Source organism: Rhinoraja longicauda, chromosome 29 (assembly GCF_053455715.1).
Source record: "Rhinoraja longicauda isolate Sanriku21f chromosome 29, sRhiLon1.1, whole genome shotgun sequence".
Taxonomy (NCBI): Eukaryota; Metazoa; Chordata; class Chondrichthyes; order Rajiformes; family Arhynchobatidae; genus Rhinoraja; species Rhinoraja longicauda.
This window is the reverse complement of record NC_135981.1, coordinates 25,357,406-25,378,704: the sequence shown is the minus strand read 5'-3', so window position 1 is coordinate 25,378,704 and position 21,299 is coordinate 25,357,406. Positions and strand designations below refer to the sequence as shown.

Genomic DNA, 21,299 nt, shown 5'->3' with positions numbered 1-21,299 from the left:
GGTTGATCGATCTCTCACTCCTAAACCCATTCTGCCTTCTCCATATAACCTCCGACATCCGTACTAATCAAGAATCTATCTATCTCTGCCTTAAACATTCCCATTGACTTGGGCTCCACAGCCTTCTGAGGTATTTGACTAGTGTCAGAGTGATGAAGATTGAGAGCGTTGTGCGGCAAAGTTTAACACAGTTTGGTTTGTCAGTTATAAATGAAAAGCTTTCTGGTTCTTCTTTCAAGGGGAGATGATTACACAAATTGCAGTAACATAAAGAAAGTTGTTGTAATACTGGAGAATTAATGGGACTTCATTTTTCTTTCTTCAGCACTTTATCGCCCAAGACCTACTGCCGTTAGCTCAGTGATCCCTTCGAAAGTCGTCACGACCACAGAGATAATGACTACCACGGCTGTCCCAAGCTCACCACAGTTTATTGGGCAGGGCAACACCGACAACATCATCCCTGTCTACTGTTCAATCTTGGCCGCAGTTGTGGTTGGACTTGTGGCGTACGTGGCTTTTAAACGGTAGGTTTGACACTCATCGTCTTTTTTAAACCATGTGGTTTTGCTTGCCATGACATGATGCTAAGCCATTAACTTGCAATGAATGTTGTAACAACTGACATATGTAGCATGACAACATCAAGGACTTTGGACTCAAGATAGGCACAAAAACTGGAGTAAAGCAGTGGTTCAGGCAGCATCTCTGGAGAAAAGGAATAGGTGACATTTTGGGTCAAGATCCTTATCAGACTGGATCCGGTCTCGACCTGAAACATCACCTATTCCTTTTCTCCAGAGATGCTGCCTGACCCACTGAGATACCCCAGATTTTTGTGTCTATCTTTGGTGTAAACCAGCATCTGCAGTTACTTAACACACAAAGACTTTAGACATGTTGTATTTTACCTTCCACAAATATATGAATTTGAGGCAACAGGAGACAACCTGGATCTTTAAGCTCTACTGACAATAAAATCATGGTTGGTTTGACTGTTACCTCAAGACCACATTGCCATCTGTTTGCTGAGATCTTTCACCCCTTTACTGATCAAAGATCCAGCTAAGTCCACCTTAGAGGTGTTCAAACCCTCTGTTCTCACCACTTGTTAATGGAGTTTCTCTCAAAGTTTCGTGACCATCTCAGAGAAAATATCTTGCTTGACCTTCACTGGAAATAGATGATTTTAAATAGTTATATTTAGTTTTAGATTTTCTCACAAGAGAAAACGTTCTTCCCTGTCAAGACCTCTTATGCTTCCAAGATGGCGTCCAACCCAGGGGACTATTTGCGTGCCAGCCACAGAAGCAGATCTACAATCACATATTACAATCGCTCCACACTCCTAAATCTCTACTCCTACAGCAACATTTCTTACATTAAGTATGTTCTTCTTAAGCTCCTCCCAGATCGGTCCATTCTCCGATCGGAGTTTACTGGCTTTACCTTGCTCCAAACATTATTCCCTTATCAAGAATCTATCTCTGCCTTCAAAATATCCATTGACTTGGCCTTCACAGCCTTCTGAGGTATTTGACCAGTTTAAGAGTGATGCAGGTTGAGAGCATGCACTGTAAATGGCTCGATTGTATTGTCATTGTCTTTCCGCTGACTGGTTAGTTCGCAACAAAAGCTTTTCACTGTACCTCAATACAAGTGACAATAAACTAAACTGAATGGAATAAGCAAGATCTCACATTTTAAACTCTATCAAATATAAGCCCTGCCAGTTCAACACTTCTTCATAAGACAACCTGCTTAATCCTAACCTGAGGAAAGACATTCTAGCCTTAGAGGGAGTACAGAGAAGGTTCACCAGATTGATTCCTGGGATGGCAGGACTTTCATATGAAGAAAGACTGGATAGACTAGGCTTATACTCGCTGGAATTTAGAAGACTGAGGGGGGATCTTATTGAAACATATAAAATTCTTAAGGGGTTAGATGCGGGAAGATTGTTCCCGATGTTGGGGAAGTCCAGAACCAGGGGTCACAGCTTAAGGATAAGGGGGGTCTTTTAGGACCGAGGTGAGAAAACATTTCTTCACACAGAGAGTGGTGAGTCTGTGGAATTCTCTGCCACACAAGGTAGTTGAGGCCAGTTCATTGGCTATATTTAAGAGAGAGTTAGATGTGGCCCTTGTGGCTAAAGGGATCAGTGGGTATGGAGAGAAGGCAGGAACGGGATACTGAGTTGGATGATCAGCCATGATCATATTGAATGGCGGTGCAGGCTCGAAGGGCCGAATGGCCTACTCCTGCACCTATTTTCTATGTTTCTATGTTTCCAATCCAGGTGCCAGTCTAGTTTACTTATGGAGTATCTAAAGTTGTGGAAATAGATTTAAATGATTTTTGGACATCCCTGTTGATAATCCACTGCTGATACGTGTTGCACCAGAGGGATAGGATGATGTCCTCACACTGTGCATGCTGATCTCGTTTCTCATTGGAGTCGTCTCAGTGTCCCACTCCATCATCTCTACAATCCTCTGCCACTCACCCCTCTCCTGTACCGCAAAGGTAATCGTACAAGTAAACAAAGCGGACATTTCTTCCACCACCCTGCCTCTGCTTCCCTCATCCCCTTTCACTAGTTTCACATCTTGTGTCTCTGAAGAAGGGTCTCGACCCGAAACGTCACCCATTCCTTCTCTCCTGAGATGCTGCCTGACCTGCTGAGTTACTCCAACATTTGTGAAATAAATACCTTCTTGTGTCTCTTATATCGTTTTGTCTTCATCCCATATATGCCATTGTCCACCTATCCGCAATGCGTTCCAGGCCCCCACCACTCACTGTGTAAAAAAACTTGCCTCGGCCATCTCCATTACACTTTCCAGCGGCCACCGTATAGCTACGCTTTCTATTGTTGGACATTTCCCCCCCCCGGGAGAAAGGTTCTGACTATCTACCCTATTTATGCCATCATTGGTTTGCAACTATTGGAATAGCAATGTGTAACGATTCTCTTGAAAATTTGCTGTTAAACTTATTTTCAGGTTCTTCTATACTGTACGTACCCCAGAATTATTTTGCTGCTGTATCTTTGGAGCTGCTTAAAGGAATGCACTTCCCCTTGCATTCCTCCCTCCATCATTTTTTCCGCTCCTGTTCTTTCCCTTTGGACAGTGAGCTTGAGCTGACGTACTTGCCTGTCCTGAGCTACTATCCACCTCATTGGAGACCCTGGGATGGCGTCTAATTGGACCTTGCTGGACTTTATCTCGCACTAAATATTATTCCCTTTATCATTGAACAGTTCACTGCGGATGACTCGATTGTAATCATTCAATTCCATCCAATGATTCAATGATACATTATTGCCACATGTACCTTGGTAGAGTGAATGATTATTTTTTGCGTACAGGACACAAAGTGTGCAAAGAGTCTGGTGCTGACAAAGTTACAAAATAACTCATTAGATAGTCAAGAGTCCCCAGGGCTGGATTAACATAGGAGCAAAAGTAGCATTTGCTACGGGCACTGCGCTAAATGCTTTTGAAATCGGCATCCCGCTGAGGGACGCTGTGCTGCGCGCACTGATCCCCAACCGCCACGGTTAGATTGTGTCGCCAACGCCGCGGCTAGAATGTGTCCCCACCAACCGCAGTTAGAATGTGTCTCCACCAACCGCGGTTAGAATGTGTCCCCAACCACCACGGTTAGAATGTGTCGCCAACGCCGCAGTTAGAATGTGTCCCCAATCGCCACGGTTAGAATGTGTCCCCACCAACCGCGGTTAGAATGTGTCCCCAACCGCCACGGTTAGAATGTGTCGCCAACGCCGCAGTTAGAATGTGTCCCCACCAACCGCGGTTAGAATGTGTCCCCACCAACCGCGGTTAGAATGTGTCCCCAATCGCCACGGTTAGAATGTGTCCCCACCAACCGCGGTTAGAATGTGTTGGCGGCGGGGCTTCGCTGTCCAATGGGCAGCCGGCGCGTTACCGCCCAACCGCCAACCCTGAGACACAGACCTTAACCCCCCCACACACACTCAGAGGGACAGTGATGAGAGACGGACGCCCCTTAAATCTCCCGAGTGCCAGTCCCTGCAGGAGCGAACACCTGGCGAATTGTCACAGCAGGTAGCAGCTCTTGAGATTTTATTAACCGGCTCATCAGATCTGTTGCCATTTGATGTCTATCTCGTGGCACCTCCTGCAAGACACCTCACGACCAGTCCCTGCCTCGTCACTTCCTCCCATTGAAAGGCCAACACGGTTCTCTTATCTCCCTGCAAAATCTCGCCAGACGCCAGCCTCTTCTTCGGTCCTGAAGCTCGCCTCTTCTGTCGACCCCAAACGTCACCCATGCCTTCTCTCCCGGGATGCTGCCTGACCCGCTGAGTTACTCCAGCATTTTGTATCTACCTCCAGACAGTGTAGGCCTGGGCGCCGCCTAACGGAGGTTGCGTAGCAACCCATCTCCCGGCCCAGGCGGCCGCCATTGGTGGAGCGGGAGCACGTGGCCGCTAGTTGGGTGCGGTCACGTGACGTCACCTTGTCCCGTATTTAAGGCCGCTTCATAACATATGCTACGGGCCCCCCACTAGCTTAATCCGGCCCTGATAGTCCCTCTTTGTTCTCGAGGGCCTGCTCCCCCTCCCACCGCCGTGTCCCTCCTTGTTCTCGGTGGCTCCCCTGCCGGGTCATGTATTGTCATGTATTGTCTTTCCGCTAACTGGGCAGCACTCGACCAAAGCTTGTCACCGTACCTCGGTTCAAGTGATGAGAAACTAAACTGCACTAAACAGAACTAAATGTTTTTTCTGTATCTTGACTCCTGTGAATATTTTTTTTGCAGATGGAACAGCTGTAAGCAAAACAAGCAGGGTGCCAATAACAGAGCTGTAAACGAGACACAATCACCAGAGGGGGAGAAGCTGCACAGTGACAGCGGGATCTCAGTTGACACCCAGAGTCTACATGAGCAGCAGCAGAAACAGCAGCAGCAGCAGCAACAGCAGCAGCAGCAGCAACAACAGCAGCAGCAAAGCCAAGGTAGGTTCAGAACTGAATCAACGAACTTGATTTTAGTGACACTTCCATCATCATAAATTTGGAGGGAGGTCACCTCTCTCAGCTATATCAGAATCAGAATCAGAATTACCTTTATTGTCATCCAAAAAACCAAGTCTTTTGGACGAGATTTCCAACAATAAGAGCAATGAAAATAAGCAATTACACACACAATCACAAACCAACACAAAGCAAACAAAAGAAACATCCATCACAGTGAGTCTCCTCCAGTCTCCTCCTCACTGTGATGGAAGGCCAGAATGTCTTCTCTCTTCCCCTGCCGTCTTCTCCCGCGGTCAGGCTGTTGAAGTTGGCATGTTCCAGGCCGCGCCGGACGGTGAAAGGTCCGCAGCGGGCCGACCCGAGCCCCGCGATCCGGGGCGGGCGAAGACGCTGCCGCTGCCGGAGCTCTTGTACTTTTGTACTCTTGTACTAAAAGTACTCGTACTTTTAAGGCACATATTCATGTTTTATGTTATGGGAAAGAACAGATAGGAAAGCATTAACTACTTGGCCATACAAACTTCCAGATCAACAGTATAGGTTCTGTGACAAAGTGGAGAGATCTCTTGAGTTTAGTTTAGGGATACAGTGTGGAAACAGGCCCTATGGCCCATGGAGTCCACATCGACCAGCAATCCCCACACACTATCCTACACGCGAGGGACAAATTATAATCTTTTACCGAAGCCAATTAAACTACAAACCTGTGCGTCTTTGGAGTGAGGGAAGAAACGAGAGCACCCGGGGAAAACCAACGTGGTCACGGGGAGTATGTCCAAACTCCGTACAGACAGCACCCGAGGTCAGGATCAAACCCAGGTCTCTGGCACTGTAAGGCGGCATCTCTACTGCTGTGCCACCGTGCTGCCCTCTTGTATTAACATTTTGGAGTATTCTTCATGGATAGTTGACAAATTTCTCAAAGGTGCAAATTATATTGACATTCACCTTAAATATGGGAATATGATCATAGTCATTATTAAATGTCGTCAAAAATTAAGGTGCTGGAGGAAGTGAACGGGTCAGGCAGCATGTGTGGAGGTAAAGGGACAATCAATGTTTCGGATCAATGATGCAGGTTCTCAGCCCGAAACATCGACCATTCCTTAGCCTCCATAGATGCTGCCTGACCTTCCGAGTTCCTCACATTGCTTAATCCTGCCCCAGATTCCAACATCTGCAGCCACTTGTGTCTCCATTATATCTGTCATGTTTGGTGAAAACGTTTTAGTGTTTATCTTGACACATTTTAGTAGAGAACAAGAAAGGCAAAATAACATAAAGGGCACAATTCTGAATCAGGCTGGGAACAGAGGTCTGAATAATTCTTTGAAAAGTCAGGCTAAGAAAGTTGAAAAGAAAATTCCAGTGTCCCGGGATTCAACGATTGAGACAGAGAGTGTAAATGTGAGAGAATTATGGTGAACCTTTAACCTGTCTAATTCCGCTCACAGCTTGTTTAGGAAGGATATAAAGGTGTTTGAGTTTTGGGCAGAAGGTCAGAGTGATGAGGGACCCCAGAGAATGGCAGGAAAAGCTGTGACTCAATTCCTTCTTATTGAAATGTTTGAGAACAGATGTGTAAGAAATGTGTAAATGTGGGGTCTAGACAGTGTAGGTAGGAAGAAAGGGTCGGGATCCAGATGAGGCAGAATTCAATTGATCGGTAAAAGAACTAAAGGTGACATGCGGAAAAAAAACTTTATTTCATGCAATGATTGGTTAGCATCTGGAATGCATTTCTGACAGGGTGGTGGAGGCAGATTCAGTCTTGGTTTTCAACAAGATTAGAGAAGTATATTCTGCGCTCTGTATCTTCCCCTTTGCTCTACCCATTGTACTTGAGTTTAACGTTTTTGTATTTATGTATAGTGCTATCTGATTTGTTTGGATAGCTTGCAAACCAAAGCTTTCACTGTACCCTCAGTACATGTGACAATAATAAACCGAAACCTAGACTTTAAAGTCAAGTCAAGTCAAGTCAATTTTATTTGTATAGCACATTTAAAAACAGCCCACATTGACCAAAGTGCTGTACATCAGTTCAGGTACTAAGAACGAACATACAATGGCATACAAACATAACAGCACATACATAAACAATTCACAGCGCCCCCTCAGAGGGCCTCAAACGCTAGGGAGTAGAAATAGGTTTTGAGCCTGGACTTAAAGGAGTCGATGGAGGGGGCAGTTCTGATGGGGAGAGGGATGCTGTTCCACAGCCTAGGAGCTGCAACCGCAAAAGCACGGTCACCCCTGAGCTTAAGCCTAGACCGCGGGATAGTGAGTAGCCCCAAGTCGGCCGACCTGAGGGACCTGGAGATAGAGTGGTGGGTTAGAAGATTTTTGATATGGGGGGGCAAGCCTGTTTAGGGCTTTGTATGTGAATTGGGGGAGCTTGAAGTTGATTCTGTACCGTACTGGGAGCCAGTGGAGAGAGGCCAGAATCGGGATGATGTGGTCCCTTTCACGGGTACCCGTCAGGAGTCTCGCTGCGGCGTTTTGGACCAATTGCAGGCGGGACAGGGATGATTGGCTGATCCCAGTGTATAGGGAGTTGCAGTAGTCTAGGCGGGAGGAAATGAATGCGTGGATGATTTTTTCAATGTCGTCAAATTGGAGGAATGGTTTGATTTTAGCTATGGTATTGCATATTGCATAAAGAGTATTGCAGATTGTATAAAGAAAGAGTATTGCAGAGGCCCGGGGTTAAGGCAGGAGATTATAACTGTATTATTCTTACAGAGAGGTCCGATCAGGCTAAATGACTTATTTCTGTACCGTCACGTCTCTGTGATTTGTATCATTAGATAAAGTCAGGGAGTTGTGAATTTGTGGAATTCTCTACCACAGAGGGCAGTGGAGGCCAATTCACTGGATGAATTTAAAAGAGAGTTAGATAGAGCTCTAGGGGCTGGTGGAATCGAGGGATATAGGGCGAAGGCAGGCATGGGTTACTGATTGTGGGTGATCAGCCATGATCACAATGAATGGCAGTGCTGGCTTGAAGGGCCAAATGGCCTCCAACTGCACCTATTTTCTATGTTTCTATGTTTCTATCCTTCTATGACCTAAGAAGTAACTGCAGATGCTGGTTTAAACTGTAGATAGACACAAAAAGCTGGAGTAACTCAGCGGGACAGGCAGCATCTCTGGAGAGAAGGAATGGGTGACGTTTCGGGTCGTGACCCAATAGACAATAGACAATAGGTGCAGGAGGAGGCCATTCGGCCCTTCGAGCCAGCACCGCCATTCAATGTGATCATGGCTGATCATTCTCAATCAGTACCCCTTTCCTGCCTTCTCCCCATACCCCCTGACTCCGCTATCCTTAAGTAACGTTCTTCAGTTTGAGTTAGGGGTGAGGGAGACACAGAGATAAGGAAGTGTAAGGTGTGAAAACACCCTGTGAAAAGGGGATGGAGATTAAAGAAAAAGTAGAATAGATCATTGTTAGCAAGGAGAAGGTAACAACGAAGCAAACAGAGGGAAAATGTAAATGAGGACAGTCAGACTTCTTCAAGTAACCTTTGCCTTCCCTCCCTCTTTCCCGGTTCTCCAACTAGTCTGACTGTGCTTTTATGACCTGGCTGTTCAAGTGCATATCCACATGTTTCTTAAACATAGCGATTAAAATTGATTTGAGTACCCCTTCTGATAGTGAGTTCCAGATATCAACCACTCTCTATGTAAATAAATCTTGCTCCCCAAGCCGATCCCTATCACAGACTTCCAATCAGAAAAACATCCTTTCACAATTACTCTCTGTCTCCTATTACCTGGAACATCTTCTAGCTTTCTTTCCACCTACTACAATCAAGATGAAGAAGGGACCCAGGCTGAAACATCACCTATCGACGTTCTATAGATATGTTGCCTGACCCGCTGAGTTACTCCAACACCTTGTGTCTTTTTTTTTTTGTAAACCTCCGTCTGCATTTCTTCCTTTCAACCAAATCAAGGTTTGATTTAATTAGTCAGCTCTTAATGGATCCCATGGGTCTTAACTTTTAAGACCTATCATACAGGATCTTGCCAAATGCCTTAATAAAGTCTATGTAGATAACGTCTGCTGCTTTTCCTTCATTAATCTTCTTCATTACCTCTTTAAAAAACTCCATTAGTTGGACTGGATTTTCTCTGCTAACTATCCCTGATCAGAACCTGCCTTTCCAAATGTACATAAACACTGGAATATTTTTAGATATTTTCCTCACCACCGTTGTTAGGCTCAATGGGCAACAGTTAATCTGGCTTATCCCGACTGGCCTTCTTAAACAATGAACAATATTAATTGTCCTCCAGTCTTCTGGTACCTTGCCTCTGGCTAACGAAGATGCAAAACTCTCCATCAGAGCCCAAGCTTTCTCCTTCCTTGCCTTCCATTTTTATCCTGCCATTGACTTAATCCTTGGGATGTCACGAGCCTTATGGATTCCATGATATAAAACGCCTCCACCTTCTTAATACTCATTGCCAACTATCAAAGTACCCCCCCCCCCCCCCGAACCCCCCAATCTACCACGTCCTTCTCCTTGGTGAATACAGATGAGAAGTATTCATTTGGGTGCTCCTCCACGACCCTTGGCTTCACACATAGATTTACCTCTTTCATTCCTCAGAGGACCCATTTTTCCCCCAGGCTACCCTCTTCATCCTGATATACTTACAGAATGTAGACACAAAAAGCTGAAGTAACTCAGCTGGTCAGGCAGCATCTCTGGAGAAAAGGAATAGGTGACGCTTCAGGTCAAAACCCTTCTTCGAAGTTTCGACCCAAAACGTCACCTATTCCTTTTCTCCAAAGATACTGCCTGACCCGCTGAGTTACTCCAGCATTTTGTGTCTATCTTCAGTGTAAACCAACATCTGCTGTTCCTTCTCACACATACGTACAGAATATGTTGTGATTCTCCTTAATCTTACTTGCCAAGGAAATGTCATGCCCTCTTAATTTCTTTATTAAGTTTTCTCCTGGAACATCAGGTACAGCAGGCAGTGAAGAAAGCTGATGGCATGTTGGCCTTCATAACAAGAGGAGTTGAGTATAGGAGCAAAGAGGTCCTTCTGCAGTTGTGAGACCACACCTGGAGTATTATGCGCAGTTTTGGTCTCCAAATTTGAGGAAGGACATTCTTGCTATTGAGGGAGTGCAGCGTAGGTTCACTAGGTTAATTCCCGGAATGGCGGGATTGTCGTATGTTGAAAGACTGGAGCGACTGGGCTTGTATACACTGGAATTTAGAAGGATGAGAGGGGATCTTATTGAAACGTATAAGATTATTAAGGGATTGGACACGCTAGAGACAGAAAACATGTTCCCGATGTTGGGGGAGTCCAGAACCCAGGGCCACAGTTTAAGAGGCCATTTAGACTGGAGATGAGGAAAACATTTTTCGCCCAGAGAGTTGTGAATCTGTGGAATTCGCTGCCTGAGAAGGCAGCGGAGGCCGATTCTCTGGATGCTTTCAAGAGAGAGTTAGATAGAGCTCTTAAAGACAGCGGATTCAAGGGATATGGGGAGAAGGCAGGGACGGGGTACTGATTGTGGATGATCAGCCATGATCACAGTGAATGGCGGTGCTGGCTCGAAGGGCCAAATGGCCTCCTCCTGCACCTATTGTCTATTGTCTATTGTCTATTGTCTCCTACTTATATCTACCGTATGTTTCCCTTTTTTTCTGATCAAACCTTCAATATCCTTTGTCATCCAACATTTTCAGAATCTTCCCATCTTTGCCCTTCATCTTCACAGGCACATGCTGACCCTAAACTTTCCCTAACTGCCTTTTAAAAGACTCACACTTGCCAGATGTTGCTTTATGCGAAAGCATCTGCTTCCAATTCACATTAATCTGATCCTCTCTTATGCTGCTGAAATCAGTCCTCGCCCAGTTTAGAGCCTTAAGCTGAGGCTTGTCTGGTCGATGATATCCAATGTGGAAAGGAGCTTTAGGGCAAACCAACACAGGAAAACCCCCAACTAGATTGTAAACAATTCACTAATGTTTTGACACCAATACACCCAATTCTGGTTCAAACCCTACATCATCACAGGATGAAGTTGGATGTGGCGTTATGTTTTGGGATTTAGCTTCAGCTTGCCATTGTTCATGGAAAGCAATGAGTGGTAGAAGGTCCTGGGCAACAAGGCTGAATGTGGTCACAGAGAAAGCAAACACTGTCAAATTATAAATGGTTCTATATACTGGAGTGGTGGGAGGGAAATGCAGACATTGTAAGATCATTTAAACAGTGCCATAATGTTGATTCCTCCATTTCAAAGAAATCTTGGCATGTAGCATAATAATGATTCAATTTGTTAATACCATTTTAATTTTCATTCGTGTCATCTGGGATCTGCTGTACATTTTCCATTTCTGCCTTCTCTCAAAGGTGCTAGAGCATTTTGTCTTTGGATTTGCAAATCTAAATTTGTATTGATTTATGTTGAAAATACCAGCACATTTCAGAATTCTCAAATCACTATACATGCTCCAATTAATCGACATCATTAACAATCATCATTTTCAAATGTAATCAAGTGTGAAGACGTAATTCTGACCGAGTGTGGCAGTATGGTGGTGCAGCAGTAGAGTTGCTGCCTTACATCCCCACAGATCCCGGTTCGATTCTGACTATGGGTGCTGTCTATTCAGAGTCTGTGCATTCTCCCTGTGTCTGTGTGGGTTTTCTCTTGGTGCTCTAGTTTCCTCCCACATTCCAAAGACTTGCAAGTTTGTAGGTTAATTGGCTTCTGTAAAATTGTTCCTAGTGTGTAGGATAGAACTAGTGTATGGATGATTGCTGGTCGGCGTGGGCTCAGTGGGCCGAAGGGCCTGTTTCCGAACTGCATCTCTAAAACTAAAAGGAAGATTGGACTATCATGCCTATGGATCAAACAAGGTGCACCAGGAAACCAAGGGTGTGCAACCTCGAGCTACTGCTTCTGGAAATGGAGGTTTAATGTCACCAACCGCTTCCGAGCTTTTCCTGTCTGTAATTAATTTACACTATAGGTTGTAAACTTCACTTAGATTTCTGGCCAAGAAAATTGTTGCAAATTTATCAAATATAAGGTTAGAGCTTCATAGAGTTTGTATTCAAGCACAGAAAAACGACCTCCCAAGATCTGCAGGATCTCCTGGTTGCCAACCATTTTAACTTCCCTTCCCACTCCCGTACTGATCTTTCTGTCCTGGGCCTCCTCCATTACCATAGTGAGGTCACATGCATACTGGAGAACAGCACCTCATATTCTGCTTGGGTAGCTCACGACCCAACGGTATGAACATTGAATTCTCTCATTTGCAAGTAACTTACCTACAAATAATGCCCCCACTCGTCCCTCCTTTTCCTCCCTGTCTTCTTCGTGCCCTACTTGCATGTGTACTCAGATCTCTCTTCTCCCCCGTCCCTGTCTGGTTTCATAATTTGCACTTTAGACTTTAGACTTCAGAGATACAGCGCAGAAATAGGCCAGAATTACAGTGTCGCTCGAATATTTTTCCAATAGATATTTAAATTAACAGTTGAATTGGGATAGTATTCCAAACTTATGAGCTATATTCTTTCCTCATTTTATATAGCAACGACGAATGACATTACCTTGGGATTCAAGCCCAAGTATAACCTCCAGGTGAGGTTGTAAAGAGCAGGGAGAACTAGACCAAGCATCCACCTATCACTTGCCAGTCCTTTTCCTGCCCTCACCTCTCTTCCAGCTATCTGCCCCCTACCACAATCAGTCTAAACAAGGGTCCCGATCTGAAACATCGCCAATCCAGTTTCTCCAATGAAGCTGCCTGACCTGCTGAGTTACCCCAGCACTTTGTGCCTTTGCAAATCAGCATCTGTAGTTCCTTGTGCCGATGGTATCTTTAAACCTATCCCTTTTGTGGAATAGATGAATTAGGCTTGGACAACGCTCAATATCAGCAGAATCACATTTGCTTTCATTTAATCAACATACATGATATTGAGTATGATGAGTCTGAAGAAGGGTCTCGACCCGAAATGTCACTTATTCCATTTCTCCAGAATAGACCAGCTACCTGACCAGCTGAGATACTCCAGCATTTTGTGTCTATCTTCGGTGTAAACCAGCACCTGCAGTTCTTTCCTAAATGTGATATTTAATTCTTGATGTTCTTTTACAAGGCTTTCTGGCCTTCTGTATGACATCAAGAGATACAACTGAGCACGATGCGCCACTCACATTGTAATTATTAAATAATTGCTGCCCGCTTTATTTCTGTAAAACTGCCCCTAATTGCAGTTCTGATCTCAACAGTTGGCTGGAAAAATTAAATGCTGCCTAGTAAATGTCCTTTTGCTGTACAATTAAATGCTTCGGCAATCAACACCAGTACGTGACCATCCACTGGAAACAGATGGCTTAATTCAACTACTTGACAGAACCTGCGTAGGAAGGAACTGCAGATGCTGGTTTAAATCGAAGACCTGGCATAACTCAATGGGACAGGCAGCATCGCTGGAGAAAAGGAATAGGTGACGTTTCGGGTGGAAAGAGGGGTCTCGACCCAAAACGTGCTGGTATTGAACACTGTCCAAGCCTAATTCATCCCTTCCCCAAAAGGAATAGGGGAAGGATGCCAGAGGTAATCCACATGGTCACAGGGAGAATGAACAAACTCTGTACAGGCAGCACCCGTAGTCAGGATTGAACCCGGGTCTCAGGCACTGGAAGGCAGCAACTCTACCGCTGCATAACTGTGCCACCCTCATGCCTGACCGTCACCTCGACTTAACCTTGGTCTGCGACCTCTGGATCTTTGCACTTGTGACAGTAGAGGGGAAGATGTTGACATTTAAGGACAGGTGTGTCTTCTAGTCTTGCTCATTAAAAACTTGTCTGAGAAAGTCGCCTAACTTTACCTGCCAACATGTGCCAGGCAGTGCTGGCTGAAACACAAGATCCCCCAGCTGTCATGGTGGGATTTGAATCTTTGTCTCAGCAGCATTAGTCTAGCCTTCTGATGTCCGAGTGCAGTAACATAATCTTTGTGCCACTGTTCCCTGGAATTCTCCTCTTATTGTGTCCGATGATCTTCGCCCTTTAGTCACGGGGAGGGAGGGGGAAATCTGGTGATGGGAGAAGAATGAAATGCCAGATTGAAGTTTATATCAATTTGCTAAATTACTTAATAGAAACATAGAAACATAGAAAATAGGTGCAGGAGTAGGCCATTCGGCCCTTCGAGCCTGCACCGCCATTCAATATGATCATGGCTGATCATCCAACTCAGTATCCCGTACCTGCCTTCTCTCCATACCCCCTGATCCCTTTAGCCACAAGGGCCACATCTAACTCCCTCTTAAATATAGCCTCAACTACCTTCTGTGGCAGAGAATTCCACAGATTCACCACTCTCTGTGCGAAAAAAAACGTTCTCATCTCGGTCCTAAAAGACTTATCCTTAAACTGTGACCCCTTGTTCTGGACTTCCCCAACATCGGGAACAATCTTCCTGCATCTAGCCTCTCCAACCCCTTAAGAATTTTGTACGTTTCTATAAGATCCCCCCTCAATCTTCTAAATTCCAGCGAGTACAAACCGAGTCTATCCAGTCTTTCTTCATATGAAAGTCCTGCCATCCCAGGAATCAATCTGGTGAACCTTCTCTGTACTCCCTCTATGGCAAGAATGTCTTTCCTCAGATTAGAAGACCAAACATTGGCCTAAGTTAGAGTCACTGATGCCGTAATCAGCCTCAATAATGAAACATGTTTACATTTTAGTTTTAGTTTAGTTTAGAGATACAGCGTTGTCACAGGCCCTTCGGCCCATCGAGTCCGCGCCGACCAGCGATCCCTGTACACCAGCACTATCCTACACACTAGGGACAATTTACAATATTTATCGAAGCCAATTAACCTACAAACCTGCACGTCTTTTGAGTGTGGGAGGAAAATGGAGCACCCGGAGAAATCACACACAGTCACAGGGCGAATATACAAAATCTGTACAGACAGCAACTGTAGTCAGGATCTACTGCTGCACCACCGTGCCTAAAGTATCAGAACCGTTTGAAGTCTATTGCACAGAAATTCAATTGCACAATTCTGACCCTTTTAGTGTTATGTGATTGACACCGATTTATTTTTGGAAAGATATGAAAATGGGATTTCCATGTGCTCTTTTGGCTCCCTGCAACTCTGACATTGACTGGATATTTCCTGGGGGAAGTCACCTTTGCTGCCCTGATAATGTTTGGGGAGCTGACTGTTCCATGAGCATTCTCAGTGTAACGAGATCTCCAATAGATTGTGAGTCTTCTTGAGTACGTCCCTCAATTACCCTTGATTGTCCGGACTCTACTGTTACTTTTGCCAGCACCATAATGAACCTGCCTAATACTGTCTGACCCACTGAGTTACTCCAACACTTTGTGTCTATCTTCAGTATAAACCAGCACCTGCAGTTCCTTTCTACCCATAATGAACTTTGAGGTTCACATCTGAATCAAAGCTTGAAGCATCTTTGCTACCCTTCCCTCAGCCCACGCCACACGGTCCCAAACCCTCTTCACTTTCACCCCAACCCTCCTACCAACGATAGTACTCTCACCCCAACCTCTTAACCCAAGAAAAACCACTGGCCTGAACCCCATCAAGACCAGCCCATCGAGTCCGCACTGACCAGTTAGCAAATTTGCAGATGATACTAAGCTGGGGGGTAGTGTGAATTGTGAGGAAGATGCAATAAGGCTGCAGGGTGACTTGGACAGGTTGTGTGAGTGGGCGGATACATGGCAGATGCAGTTTAATGTAGATAAGTGTGAGGTTATTCACTTTGGAAGTAAGAATAGAAAGGCAGATTATTATCTGAATGGTGTCAAGTTAGGAGGAGGGGGAGTTCAACGAGATCTGGGTGTCCTAGTGCATCAGTCAATGAAAGGAAGCATGCAGGTACAGCAGGCAGTGAAGAAAGCCAATGGAATGTTAGCCTTCGTAACAAGAGGAGTTGAGTATAGGAGCAAAGAGGTCCTTCTACAGTTGTACCGGGCCCTGGTGAGACCGCACCTGGAGTACTGTGTGCAGTTTTGGTCTCCAAATTTGAGGAAGGATATTCTTGCTATGGAGGGCGTGCAGCGTAGGTTCACTAGGTTAATTCCCGGAATGGCGGGACTGTCGTATGTTGAAAGGCTGGAGCGATTGGGCTTGTATACACTGGAATTTAGAAGGATGAGGGGGGGTCTTATTGAAACATATAAGATAATTAAGGGATTGGACACATTAGAGGCAGGAAACATGTTCCCAATGTTGGGGGAGTCCAGAACAAGGGGCCACAGTTTAAGAATAAGGGGTAGGCAATTTAGAACGGAGATGAGGAAGAACTTTTTCAGTCAGAGAGTGGTGAAGGTGTGGAATTCTCTGCCTCAGAAGGCAGTGGAGGCCAGTTCGTTGGATGCTTTCAAGAGAGAGCTGGATAGAGCTCTTAAGGATAGCGGAGTGAGGGGCATGGGGAGAAGGCAGGAACGGGGTACTGATTGAGAGTGATCAGCCATGATCGCATTGAATGGCGGTGCTGGCTCGAAGGGCTGAATGGCCTACTCCTGCACCTATTGTCTATTGTCTATTGTCTATTGTCAGTGATCCCCGCACACTGACACTATCCGACACTTACTCGGGACAATTTACAATTATACCATGCCAATTATCCTATAAACCTGTCCATCTTCGGAGTCTGGGAGGAAACCGGAGCTCCCGGAGAAAACCCATTCAGGTCATGGGGAGAACGTACAAACTCCGTACAGACAAGCACCTGTAGTCAGGATCGAACCCGGGTCTCTGGCGCTGTAAGGCAGCAACTCTACTGCTGTGCCCTCTATTTTAACCTCTGTGATGGAAGCAAACTGCAATCTACAACACACCCTAAACCGGCAGAACTGTTTACTTGGAGAACATCGAGAGGTGACGTTTTGGGTCGAGACCCTTGTTACCTTGAGGAGATTTCACAGTGGAGCAATCAAAGTGTAGAAACAAGGAACTCCAGATGCTGATTAATACACAAAAGGACGGGAAGTGCTGGAGTAACGCAGCAGGTCAGGCACCACCTCGACTCGAAATGTCACCTATCCACGTTCTCCAGAGATGTTGCCTGACCTGCGGAGTTACTCCAGCACTTTGGGTCCTTTTGTGTATTAACCTGCACCTGCAGTTCTTTGTTTATGCAGGTCAGTTTATCTTAATTAACAGATTAAGGCATACATTTCCACCTCACATTGCAAATCTATGTCCTGACAGTGTACTGGTAAGACAAAGAGTTTACACGGTGTGTTTGCCCCTTGAATTACATCAGATACTATCTGATGGGGACAGACACAAAATGCTGGCGTAACTCAGCGGGTCAGGCAGCATCTCTGGAGAACATGGATAGGTGACGTTTCACAGAGTGCAGGCGTAACTCAGCGGGTCAGGCAGCATCTCTGGAGAAAAGGAATAGGTGATGTTTAACGGTTAAATTAACAATATTAAATTAACTCTACACACAGACAACACCCGGTGTCAGGATCAAACCCAGATCTCTGGCGCTGTGAATACCTGCTGCGTATTGTGCTGCCCTGAAGGGATGAGGGGGGATTTCTTTAGCCAGATGGTGGTGCATCTGTGGAGGCCATGTCATTAGGTATTTTTAAAGCGGAGATGGAAAGGTTCTTGATTAATAAGAGTGACAAAGGTTATGGGGAGAAGGTAAGAGAATGGGGTAGGGAAGGGAAAATAGATCAGCCATGATCAATGGGCAGGGCGGCAGGTTGGCACAGCGGTAGAGTTGCTGCCTTACAGCACCAGAGACCCGGGTTCAATCCTGACTACGGGTGCTGTTTGTATCGAGTTTGTACATTCTCCCTGTGACCATGCGGGTTTACTCCGGGAGCTCCCATTTCCTCCCACGCCCCAAAGATGTACAGGTTTAGATTTAGATTTAGATTTAGAGATACAGCTCGGAAACAGGCCCTTTGGCCCACCGGGTCCGCGCCGCCCAGCGATCCCCGCACATTAACACTATCCTACACACACTAGGGACAATTTATATTTATTTTTTAACATTTGCCCAGCCAATTAACCTACATACCTTTACGTCTTTGGAGTGTGGGAGGAAACCGAAGATCTCGGAGAAAACCCACGCAGGTCACGGGGAGAACGTACAAACTCCGTACAGACGGCGCCCGTAGTCAGGATCGAACCTGAGTCTCCGGCGCTGCATTCTCTGTAAGGCAGCAACTCTACCGCTGCGCCACCGTGTCGCCCTGTAGGTTCATTGGCTTGGTATAATTGTAAATTGTCCCTAGTGTGTTGGATAGTGTTAGTGTGCGGGGATCGCCGGTCGGCACAGTCTCGGTGGGCCGAAGGGCCTGTTTCCATGCTGTATCTCTAAACTAAACTAAATGATAGAATGGTAGAGCAGACCCGATGGGTTGAGCAGCCTAATTGTGCTCCTATGTCTGATGCAGTGTGATTGACTGGTGTCTTTTCCCTCTGTTTGCAGTCACGGTGGAGGAACCAAGCCTGTACAACGCCCTCCCTCCCCACAAGCAGGAGGAGGTGGAGCAGCTGCTGAACACTTGTGAGGAAGAGGCAGACTGGTGCAACCTGGCCGGGTTGCTGGGCTACAGCGAGGAACACATAGACACGTTCAAGCAGGACGATCACCCGGTGCGTGCCCTCCTCTCCGACTGGTCGGCCAAGGACTGCGCCACCACGGACGCACTTTGCACTGCCCTGCGCAAGCTGAAACGAGACGACATCGTGGAGAGCCTCAGCAACGAGCCCACAGCCATGTCGGCCGTGTGAGAGCAGACCCGTCAGCCTTAAAGCACCCGCAAAGATTCCTCTTGGAATGACTGTGTTGACAAAGATTCTCTGAAGGAAAATGGCGTTCAGTCCAATGCTTACGAACGGCCCAACGTGCACTAATGCATAACTCTCAGTATTGTCCTGCCTTCTTTCCTGTACAAAGTGACTGTGGCCGCTGAAGCTGAACCGCTATCATGTAATTCAATCGGATTTTGTCTTTTCTGTAATCATTAGGAAAAACAAATTGCGCACATTTTGAAATGGGCCAGTTTTAGTTAAACCCGAGTGCTAAACGGGACATGCGTGTAAATGTCAATGCATGGACATTGTTTCTTTGTGTTGCAGCACTCTCGGCAAAAAAAAGAAAAGTAGGTTGCAGTCTTGTACATTGTTAGCAGTCCCCTCCGCATGTGTCCAAACTCGTGTTTGTGTAAATAAGTCTAGCGTAGTCCAAAGCTACCAGAGGTGTCCTGGCTAATTCTCAGTCCAGGATGTTTGTGTGTCTTTTCACTGTGGATTCCCTGAACATTTGGGGGGAAAGGCGAAGACTTTGGAATATTTAACAATAATCTGGGCATCAGTAATAAAGATCAGGGACTGAAGTATACAGGGAAGGTTTTGTTGCTGTTTCAGCCAGCACAGAAGATGGCTGTTACCCCTAAATCTTCTCCTTAATGTTACGTGGCTGTGATCAAGACAGCTGAAGAGGGTGCCCACGTCGTGACGAGAGAGGGCAAAGTGTTTCTCCACTCACTCTTAGAAAATAATTTCACTCTCATCTAGGGGTACAAGGAATGAAATATATTGGATCATTTTTTGTTTATCACCGTTCCAAAGTCAGATGCACCATTCTAAATAATTACTACTTCTGAATATAAATTTGTAATGGGATTGTTGAAAATATTAGTAGGTTTAGCATTTGATGTAGAATTAGTCACTGTCCGTGATTCCAAACCAACATTGGGCTAAATTACTATCATTGATTTTCATTAAGACCTGAGGTTGTTTCATGAGTTGTTGGTTTTATACAGTGCACTATTGATCCCTCTGAGGCCAAATGTTTAAATAACTGGGCCAGTTATTCTTAACCAATTCCCCAGTGTTTCACGTAATCTTGAAAAAATAAGTATTGGTTTAAAATATGACTTTGCAAACTGTAGTTGGTTAAAAATGGTTAAATGTGTTTAAGGCAGCTGTCGATATCGAACTCATTGTTCAATGATTGTAACTTCAGTGCCTAGTTAAGAATCCAGTCTTTATGCTGATGTGTTTTAAGGAAGGAAGTCTATCATTGTTGTAGGATGACCTATAAGTAGTGTCAGTCTCATATCAAAATGTCCCCTGAAGTCATCTAATAAGTCATTGAGTGTATCATACCCTGCTCAGGGCAAATTGGGGTGGGCAATAAATGTTGGGCAATTCAGGTGGAATCCAAATCTAAGGAATGAATTTAAGTAAAGAGATGAATCTGTGATGAGTATGTCATTTTGAACTGGCTATGAACTGTGTGTTGTTGTTCCACTGGCCAACATGGGAAATGTGTCCTTTATTGATGGAGAAGTGACCTCTCTGTTCTTGCATGCTGGGTTGGCAACCTGTATTATCGGCTGGACATTATATTTTGGTTTTGATGGGGGGAGTGTCCGATGCTAGTGACCACAGCCGTGTGGAGAGATACACCATTAAGTGCCGACAGTTTTTGAAATGTTCCTGGACACTGAAAATGTGTGCAACTGTCAAGGAACTAAAATAATGTATAAAAACGCATCAACATTTACTGCTAAACGTGGCTGTACTCTTTCTGCAAACAATCTCAATTTAAGAGCATCAGTTGTTAAATATTTCATTCGAAGTCTTGTCAAAATGTATCATTTTATTTCAGATTGCTGAATGTCAAGCCTTTTACTAATTAATAAAGTTAACAGTATTATAAAGTTAGTTTACTGGAATTTTTATCAACGACATGGTATATAAGACAGGGCGGCACGGTGGCGCAGCGGTAGAGTTGCTGCCTTACAGCAAATGCAGCGCCGGAGACTCAGGTTCAATCCTGACTACGGGCGCCGTCTGTACGGAGTTTGTACATTCTCCCCGTGACCTGCGTGGGTTTTCTCCGAGATCTTCGGTTTCCTCCCACATTCCAAAGATGTACAGGTATGTAGGTTAATTAACTGGGTAAATGTAAAAATTGTCCCTAGTGTGTGTAGGATAGTGATAGTGTGCGGGGATCGCTGGGCGGCGCGGACCCGGTGGGCCAAAGGGCCTGTTTCTGCACTGTATCTCTAAATCTCTAAATCTAAAAAACATGTGTTTAGGGGAGTTATTTTCTTAATTCATCTCGTGTGTGTGCAATCTTCCTTCTTTACAAGGAAAGGAATCAATTTCTTCTATCAGTGCAGTCCTTCCTTCTCTGAGGCCATTTTATTGTGATTGTTCGGGATTGGGATT

General features: G+C 45.3%; 1 protein-coding gene across 1 annotated transcript in view; it reads left to right on the top strand.

Moving 5' to 3' along the window:
- LOC144607684 (tumor necrosis factor receptor superfamily member 16-like) overlaps window positions 1-20,789 on the top strand; it is a 133,660-nt gene extending 112,871 nt beyond the window's left edge. The window contains exons 4-6 of the mRNA XM_078424693.1: window positions 326-527; window positions 4,813-5,009; window positions 18,544-20,789. Coding sequence (XP_078280819.1) covers window positions 326-527; window positions 4,813-5,009; window positions 18,544-18,848 — 704 coding nt within the window. The 3' untranslated portion in view covers window positions 18,849-20,789. The remainder of the gene's footprint in view (window positions 1-325; window positions 528-4,812; window positions 5,010-18,543) is intronic.
- Window positions 20,790-21,299: the final 510 nt, after the last annotated feature.